The 9,095-nt window shown below is 42.2% G+C and overlaps 1 protein-coding gene across 1 annotated transcript in view; it reads right to left on the reverse strand.

The window, feature by feature from the left end:
* Positions 1 to 8,568, reverse strand: part of galnt9 (polypeptide N-acetylgalactosaminyltransferase 9) — a 13,952-nt gene extending 5,384 nt beyond the window's left edge. Inside the window, exons 1-5 of the mRNA XM_008336584.3 lie at positions 7,500 to 8,568; positions 3,182 to 3,362; positions 1,633 to 1,799; positions 1,018 to 1,192; positions 26 to 223 (exon numbers count right to left, since the gene is read on the reverse strand). Coding sequence (XP_008334806.1) covers positions 26 to 223; positions 1,018 to 1,192; positions 1,633 to 1,799; positions 3,182 to 3,362; positions 7,500 to 7,740 — 962 coding nt within the window. The 5' untranslated portion in view covers positions 7,741 to 8,568. The remainder of the gene's footprint in view (positions 1 to 25; positions 224 to 1,017; positions 1,193 to 1,632; positions 1,800 to 3,181; positions 3,363 to 7,499) is intronic.
* Between the last annotated feature and the right edge of the window lie 527 nt (positions 8,569 to 9,095).

Raw genomic sequence — 9,095 nt, forward strand, 5'->3', positions numbered from 1 at the left:
GTGTAAACGTTCAATAAACCCACACCTGATGGGGGCAGTCTCGTCGCCCTTGTCCAGCCATTCCTGCGGGGGAATGATGTACATGCACCACAGTCCCCAGTTGTAGCCGTGGGCGGCGTTGGCGTACTGCTGCACCTCGAAGGTGTTGTACTTGATGTTGTCGATGGCCGGCAGAATGATGCGAGAGTGGTCCTCCTTAATACGACTGAGGATTGGTTCAGCCCTGCACGCCGGAACAGGAAGGTGAGTGAAGGGGAAAAAACCTTCAACGGAGTTCAATCAAAGTTGAACTGCAGGTCAGAGTTCAACATTTCATAGAAGAAACAACAAGAGATGTGAAAAAAAAACAAACAAAAAACAGATGGGTCAAAAAAAAAATTCTGATTCCTTGAGTACTGAAAAAAGATGTGAAACAAAGTAGTTTTACAGTGTCCGGTAGGGGGCGTTCTCGCTGTTGGGTGTTTTTTTTACACACATTAATAGAAAGAATTTTGGTTCATTTAATTTATTCAGTTGTCATGTGTTTCATTTTTGGGATTTCTTTGGAAGCACTGAGTACTGCTAAAGATCACTGTGAAAGATCACTGCTAAAGATCACTGCGAAAGATCACCGCGAAAAATCACTGCCAAACATCACTGCTAAAGATCACTGCGAAACATCACTGCTAAAGATCATTGCGAAAGATTACCGCGAAAGATCACTGCTAAAGATCATTGCGAAAGATACCGTGAAAAATCACTGCTAAAGATCACTGCGAAAGACCACCGCGAAAGATCACTGTGAAAGACCACTGAGAAAGACCACTGTGAAAGATTACCGCGAAAAAACACCGCGAAAGATCACGCTAAAGATCACTGCTAAAAATCGCTGCGAAAGATATTTTTTCTTCAAAACGCCGTCTCACATCTGTCGCGGTAAAAAACACGTCAGAATATTTCAGTCAAACTGCAGATCACGTGACAAGAGCGGGGCCAATCACGGCCTCCCGTGAAACTGAAACCCGAAGCTTCTCTCACCAGCCGGTGTTGAACTCCACGTGGGCGTCGAAGAAGCCCACCACGGGGGAGGTGGCCGCGTTCCACCCGTGGATTCGGGCTCGGATCAGCCCCTCCCTCCTGCTGTTCCTCACTATTTTCACGAGGCCGGGGTAACGTCTGTTCACGTACTGGTCCAGGTTGAACTTCAGCTCCACTGAAAAATAAGAGCAGAAAATTTTAAAATGACATTTTGTCTAATTAATTCATTAATTAATTCATTAGTTAATGAATTAGCACGGGCGATAATATGTTCATTTGAAACGTATGTTTGATCTCAATCGTTAGTCTAAATCGCACTCCCTATATCTCAACTTTTTACTATTTCTTTTATTTTGCTAACAGTGTGTACAGCCCGTCTTTTCAAAATAAAAGCCGCCAACCAAATATACTCCGTAAACATCGTAATTTCCCACACATATTAAATCATATAAATCAAACATACATACATTTCCAAATGATGTTTAATTAATAATTAGACAATAATTTAAGTAAATATGTGGTAAATGTCAGGGCTGATCTGAGATTCTGCTGGGGTTGTTAACACAACAGATGGAGGCCCGGGGGGTGGGGCAAGGTGGGGGGGCGTTCACCTACCACTGTCGCTGTTGTCGTCCACCAGGATGATCTCCTTGAGCAGGTGTGACGGCGTGTGGTTGACCACGCTGTGCACCGACCGCAGGATGACAGAGAGCGCTTCGTTGACAAAGATGAAGACCACGGAAATCTGAGGCAACTCCTCTGGGTACGACAGCTGCCTGCACCTGGGGATTGAAGTGAACAACACCGTCGTCAACTTCGTCGTCGTCGTTTTGGACGCAACAGTCGCCAGACTTTCACGTTGCTTTGGTTTATTTTGGCCAGGCTACAGAGAACGCCGTAGTGACTGTTGGCTTGGTTTTTCATTTCAAGGTTTCCCGTCTTCACACATTCCTTTCTTTATGAGAAGATGACATTGATGAAGTGACATAAAACACTGAGTGTACTGTTACACTCTCCACTGTCCCTGTGTTTGTCTTGTTCTCCGACACCGTGACACTTCAGCTCATGAATGGACGAAGGAATGTCAGAGTAGACAGAGCTGATTATCGCTGTCATCAATATCACTGTCATTATTATCACTAATTTAATTATTGTATTTCATATTCCCTGATGGTGTCCATCCAGTTCTACAATAGTCTTGAGACTTTGGGGATTTTTAAGATGATCCATAATTATTTATAATAATGTTTTATTTATTAAAAATGTGATGTTGTTCAAACATATACTTCTCATATTTGTTCCTTCAAAACTACTATCACACTGAAATGTGAAACATTTACGCGTATACATATATATATATACTGCATATACATATACATATACATACATATATACATGTATATGTATACATAGACATATATACATATATACATACATACATATACACATATATATGTGTATATGTATGTATGTATATATGTATATATGTCTATGTATACATATACATGTATATATGTATGTATATGTGTATATATATATACATATATACATGTATATATGTATGTATATGTGTATATATATATACATATATACATGTATATATGTATGTATATGTGTATATATATATACATATATACATGTATATATGTATATATATATACACATATACATACATATATACATGTATATGTATACATAGACATATATACATATATACATACATACATATACACATATATGTGTATATATATACATATACATATATACAGTATGTATATATATGCAGCTAAGGTATATATACATATATACATATATATGTATATATATATGCAGGTTGGTAAGTATGTATATTGTTTCCTTATTTTTATCCTCTTGTTTTTATGTAACTTCTTGTTCAGCTTTGTTCAGTCAAATTCCTTGTATGTTCTCATCCTTGACCAAAAAAATGTATTCTTCAAATGTTAGTAACAGTAAAATACTCAATATATCCTTGTGCCCATAACATTGCAGCATATCGCGATATATCGCACTGTTGCCACTGTATTGTGACCCGTATTATTTCACCAGTTTTAACACAGCCCTAATTCCAAACCCTGCAGATCTTTTATTGGAAACTTTAGAACTTTTTAGAAAATGTGTGAAATGATCAGAACAAACAACGTACTTTTTGGGTCTGTAGTCTGGGATACTTCTGTCTAGGGAGATGCGGTCGCTCAGCTGAGCGTTGTAGCCGTACTCCTCGTACTTCCCTTCCGCCTCTCTGCTATCCTCACCCAGGGTGGCAGCAGCGCCCCCCTGGCCGAGTCCTCCCGGTCCCTCCACCAGGCCGATGGGCTTTGCTAAACCTGCCAAACAAAAAAAAAAAAGAAAAAAAAGAGAGACAGTCAGGGTGAATGTGAGATGAGAAGAGGGGGTACCTGGGGGGGTCACGCTGAGATGAAGCCCACTGAGATCCTGGACGGGTGTCATCGTGATCGTACCGCAGCTCAGAGACCCGGCTTGTACAGAGGGTATCATTACACAGGCTGTTGGTGACAACGCCGCGGAACTCACACGGACAGAGACGTCAACGTAATGAGCAGAGGAGAACAAGAGAACAGAACAGTGGAGCAACGGATCCACGGTGAACATCTCTGAGTCCTGTCCACGGGCAAAAGTCCGAAACAGTGGGAACGTAAAAAAAAAAAAAAACACGTAAAGATAATGACGATAAGTCTCTTTTGACAGGTATTTGACTTCCGTCAAAGTTCACACCACAGAGTAAAGAATGGAAAAAATCTCGGGATGTCCGATAATATCGGCCGATCGATATTATCGGCCCGATCTTAACATAATTATGTAATATCTGTAAAAATCGTTATAGCTTTTCCTCCGACAATGAAACCCAATAACGCAATGCCAGGGGTTCACTAAATAATGTGTGCCCTAAAAAATTTTGTTTTTGGGGATAAACGGCTGTATATTCAAGTGGAAGTCACTAGATGGTAGCATTGCATCTCATTTTATCGGGGGGGGGGGCGGGGGGGGGGAGTTAAGATTCTGAGAAACCAAGCTTTTTTCATCACCTTAGTGAGCAGGCGGCACTTAACTTCCTCGACCACCAGGACCACCACTGCCCTGTATATATATATATATGTATGTATACATATATATATATGCTATATATATATATAGCAGTATCGGTTGATATCGGAATCAGAAATTAAGTGTTTGGACAATGTTGTGATATCGGCATAAAGTTTATATCGAACATCGCCTTAAAAAAATCAACTAACTGATTTAAAATAGAGTTTAAATAATTTTAATAAATATTTAAGTTCTGTAAGTTCTTATGTTCGCCACCGTGTTCGAGGGTTCCTTCCAGGATCTCCATCTTCCTTTAATGGTAACCTTTGACCTATGACCCTGACCAGCATATAGAGCAGAGAATGAATGGAAGAATGGGATTTGGACTCTGCTCCGGGGCACAGCCACTTATGTTGGCGGGATGTGGAGGGGATTACAATGGAATCTGGAAGCTGGAGTGAATCTCGCTGCCTTATTCTCTTCCTCTCCCCGCATGCCACGCTTCGGTGACGCTCCATAATGTGGATGCTCTCACTCTTAGACTGTGGCCTGAGAATGGGTTCGTGTTCAAGCCTGAAAAAAAATTTCTCCTGTGTGGAGTTCTCTCTGCGATATCTACTGTGTCCGCTTTGTCGCTTTATCTCTGCCAAAACAGCTGCGTGTTGTCAAAGTCTAAAATACTATATTATCTATACTATATACTATATATTACTATATTCAGTTTACCTCCGGATAAAGTTTTTAAAGATTAATCCTTCTGTCAGGGGAGCTGGAGCCAATGCTAGCGGCTATTGGATGAGGGCGGAGTCAGGGTTAGGGTTTCATTGTCGTCGCCGTCCAAAAAATAAGCCTCCGAAAAAAGTTGATAAATTAAAATGTCATTACTTAAAAGAAGGGATAATGCTTAATAGTCGCAGGTTTGTAAAGTACTGAATGGAGTCTACGATAATATTTGTCTTAGGCGATACGATATAAGTCGATGCTAATCTGCTATGCTAAACTATAGTTTGTGGATTTTTCTAATAAGGTCAATGAACATTTGAGGCTGGAATACCAACAAAATTAGCGGTGTGTATTGTCAAAAATCCGGCGACGTGATACGTATCACAATACAGGGGCAACGATACGATATATCGCGATAATGTAGGCGCAACGATATATTGAGTTTTTTCCCAACAATGTAACTGTAGTCAAAGGTATGACAATATATGACTGGGAATTTGGGGATAAAAAGGAGGAGATTGATACGGGATCAGGATAAGGAGATATCGCGATATTTCAGCGGAGGGATATTTTCATACAGCCGTGGTTGTGTTGTGGCACAGACCACGGCCTAATTTGCATACATATACATATCATACATATACATATATACACATATATAGATATATGTGTATATATGTATACATATATACACATACATATATATACATATGTATATATGTATATATACTGTACATATATGTATGTATATATATATATATACATACATATACATATATACATATGTATATATGTATATGTATGTATATACTGTATATATATGTATGTATATACTGCATATATATGTATACATATATACACACCTCATACCTCATACTGCACAACAACAAACAGGCACATGGAGATGTGTATCATTAGGATAAGGTCAAAGTGTGTGTGTGTGTGTGTAGAAGAGTGTGTGATGTTCCTCACTCGCCCCCTCCACCCTCCCCCCCATCACACTCTGGCCCCGCAGGCTTAGCATATAGACAGCATTGCTTTCTCCGCTGTAATTGCACGTTTGAGATAAGAAGCGTATCTGGCTCCGCGGCTCGGCCCGCTCTGCCTTCCCATCAGCGCATAAACAGAGCCAGGCGGGAGTGATGTGCATGGCTGATGAGCCTCTGGACCACAGCCCACCTCAAACAATGACTCATCGGGCAGTAAAATATCGGAGCGGTCACTTCAATCATTTCAACAATCGTCAGTTTTAAGAGCGTGCCCCCCCCCCCCAAGTCTGGAGGATAAACGAAGGGTGTAATAAAAAGTATCGTTACACTGAAATATCGTGATATTTCCATTTCCTGATCCCGTATCAATCTCCTCCTCCATCAGTTATTGATTTTTTTTCTCACCAATATTCCTGGTGTTGGTTCATTTTCTTTTTCTTTTCTTTCTTCTCTAGTGATTCCAAATCTAGATCCCTCTGTTCCAGTGTTAGGAACTGATGTTCAGATGGAACAGAGTCTGAGACTAGGATCACACTGGGACTACAGTGACACTGGGGGGAAAAGAACACCCAATATCGTTGTGACTACAGTATCGCAACATATCGTATCGTTGCCCCCGTATCGTGATACATATCGTATTGCCAGATTCTTGCCAATACACACCCCTGTGCGGAAGTAAAGTTACACTAGGGGTCTGGGGGGAGCACACTCAATATCGTCGTGACTACAGTATCTCAATATATCGTATCGTTGCCCTGCCTGTATCGTGATACGTATCGTTTCCGCTAATTTTGTTGGTGTTTCTGCCTCAAACGGTCATAGAGAAATGAATTCTCTATTTTCATTTAATGAGAAAAAACCAACAACAAAAACAATAAATATTTAGATATTCAGGCTTTAATCTTTATCTCAGTGCTCCTGAATTTAAATGTAATTTTTTTTTTCCAATTCTTGAATTCTCTCAGCTCTAATTGGTCCACCGTTTAACCCGCACAGCTAATTATGGTAGATTATAAACAAGAAGACGTCTGGCTGGTCATTATAACTGGTCCACAGGGTCAATCGTTGACTTCAGCTGTTGCCAACGGCTACTGGGGAGTATTTATGGTCTGTGCACAATGAGCTGGGATTCAAGGATATATGATTAAAGGACTCAAGGACTCAGGAAAGAAAAAAACAAAAAACCAAGATGATGTTTTCCATCTGTGTGCTCCTCTCACTATCCATTCCCAAAGGAGGATTGGAGTTGATCACATTTCATGGCGTGAAACCTCCATTGACCCCAGTTTGTTAGTGAGCAAATTCTAGGTATAAATTATCCGGTACATCGGCAAAAAAAAAGAAAAAAGTCTGACAGAAAGTATTTGTCACCAATGTTTATATCGTTGCCCTGTATTTTATTCTTTTTCTGAAGTCCAGATCCTCTTTAGATGAAATGTTTACTCGAAAGCCTAGTTCCAGTAGGTGGCGTTAATGACACTCCCATGTTCGCAGGCGGGGGGGGAGTTAGCTAGCTTAGCTTATAGCCAAGCCTTGGTGAAGACATTTGAACACATCTGATATAATCACTGACGTCAATCTTGACGACATATCGCAAAACAAATCCCACGTCATTACAACCCGTGTTATGTATCAAAAATTGTTACTACTGTTATTGGGGCTTGGGGGTCTGTGGGGTGGGGGAGTGTTTAGGATGTATCCTACCATTTAACTGGTTGTAGACCACGTCCTCCAGCCTCTCAAGTCGCTGGAGAATTGACTGTCTCTCCACGGAGTTGGGAACTTTACCATTCCTGGTCCTCAGCCTCTGATCGGACGCTCGTCCCAGCTGGAGCAGCTCTCCAGATCGGTCTTGGATCCTGCAGTACACCGAGAACAGGATGATCCCCACGAACACGAGGATGTTGACGGTCAGCAGGGTTTTGATTTTGCGTGCCAGAGCCATGAACGAGAATCAAGACCGGCCGACTCGGTCGAGCCGGCAGCTGTCCGTGCCTGGTGACCCCGCTGCGTCACCTATCGACGTGGTGCGGAGGAACTGACGGGAAGTCGAGCCGCTCTCTTCAGCACCACGGACAGCTCAGGCGAGGACGTCGGCAGGGAGTCCGCTCCTTCTCTCAGTGGCGCTTATCTCAGGCCTTCATCGGCCGCTCTCTCCTCAGCTACATTCTACGAACGCGGTGCGAATCGCTGAGAGAGACGGTTACTCGGTTACGCGGCCAAATATATTCTCCAGTCCACATCGTTACAAGTCGCCAGTTGCCACAACCCCCCCAAACGCCTCCTCCATCCCGAAGATGACAGCCTCTAACAAGTGCTCACGTCCGAGCATCCTCGGCTGCCGACGTTCGGTCGCTGCTCCTCTCTGCTCGAAGCCGACGTGGACATTGGCTCCATCCCGCTCCGCGAATCGCATCCAGGGAAACTCGAATCTATAACATAGGTGAACGCTTCCAAAAAAAAAAAAAAAACCAAAAAACGGGGCGTCGTTCTGTCTCCCTTCTGTCCGTACGTGTGTGTGTGTGTGTGTACCCTCCTTCGACTCTTCTCTCTGCGTTCTGATACGATCCCGCTGCTGGTTCTATTCCTGCCGCGGAGCAGGAGAGCTGCTGAAAATGGATTCGTCCTCTTATGTTGTCGAATGCTCGGTGTTGTCAGCAGAGCTGTGCCCAGGCTCTTCCATGCTGTCTCTACTCCCTCCTCCCTCCACCACCAGCCCTCCGTTCTATGGAAGGCTCGGAGAACCGTCGCTGCGTCGCTGACGTTCGGGGAGGACGCATTCATGAATATTAAGGAGTATAGTTTAAAATTAAAAAAAATATATATACAATAATAATGCTAATAAAGAACAGCGTCATCGTGTGGACTGTGAACGACGCGGATCAGGGTTGAATTAATATCCACGGAACGATAAGGCGGAAACTTAAACGTGGTATTTTTGATTATTTACATATAAAACAGTGTGTTTTTGAAAACCCAATTAAATTCCGTCCATTCTCAGTTGACGAGTTTGTGGAACGTCAGTAACACCGAAGTACACACTCCAGCCGGTACGTGGCGGTAAAAAAAAACTAAAGTCTTTCTCGGTGTTGGATGAGGGTGGGGTTACACCACTGACATTTTTTTCTAGTCCAATCATTAGTTTACACTCAGAAACTAAACAATTCACGCTTACATTCACACTCACGGTCAATTAAGTGTGAATAATTAAGCTAATGCTATCACCTGCCGCTGAGAAAAAAAATGTTGGGTGTATATTTATATTTAGGAATAGGGCCGTGTAGTCTGTGGTCCAATATG

The sequence above is a fragment of the Cynoglossus semilaevis genome, chromosome Z, assembly GCF_000523025.1.
Source record: "Cynoglossus semilaevis isolate Cse_v1.0 chromosome Z, Cse_v1.0, whole genome shotgun sequence".
Taxonomy (NCBI): Eukaryota; Metazoa; Chordata; class Actinopteri; order Pleuronectiformes; family Cynoglossidae; genus Cynoglossus; species Cynoglossus semilaevis.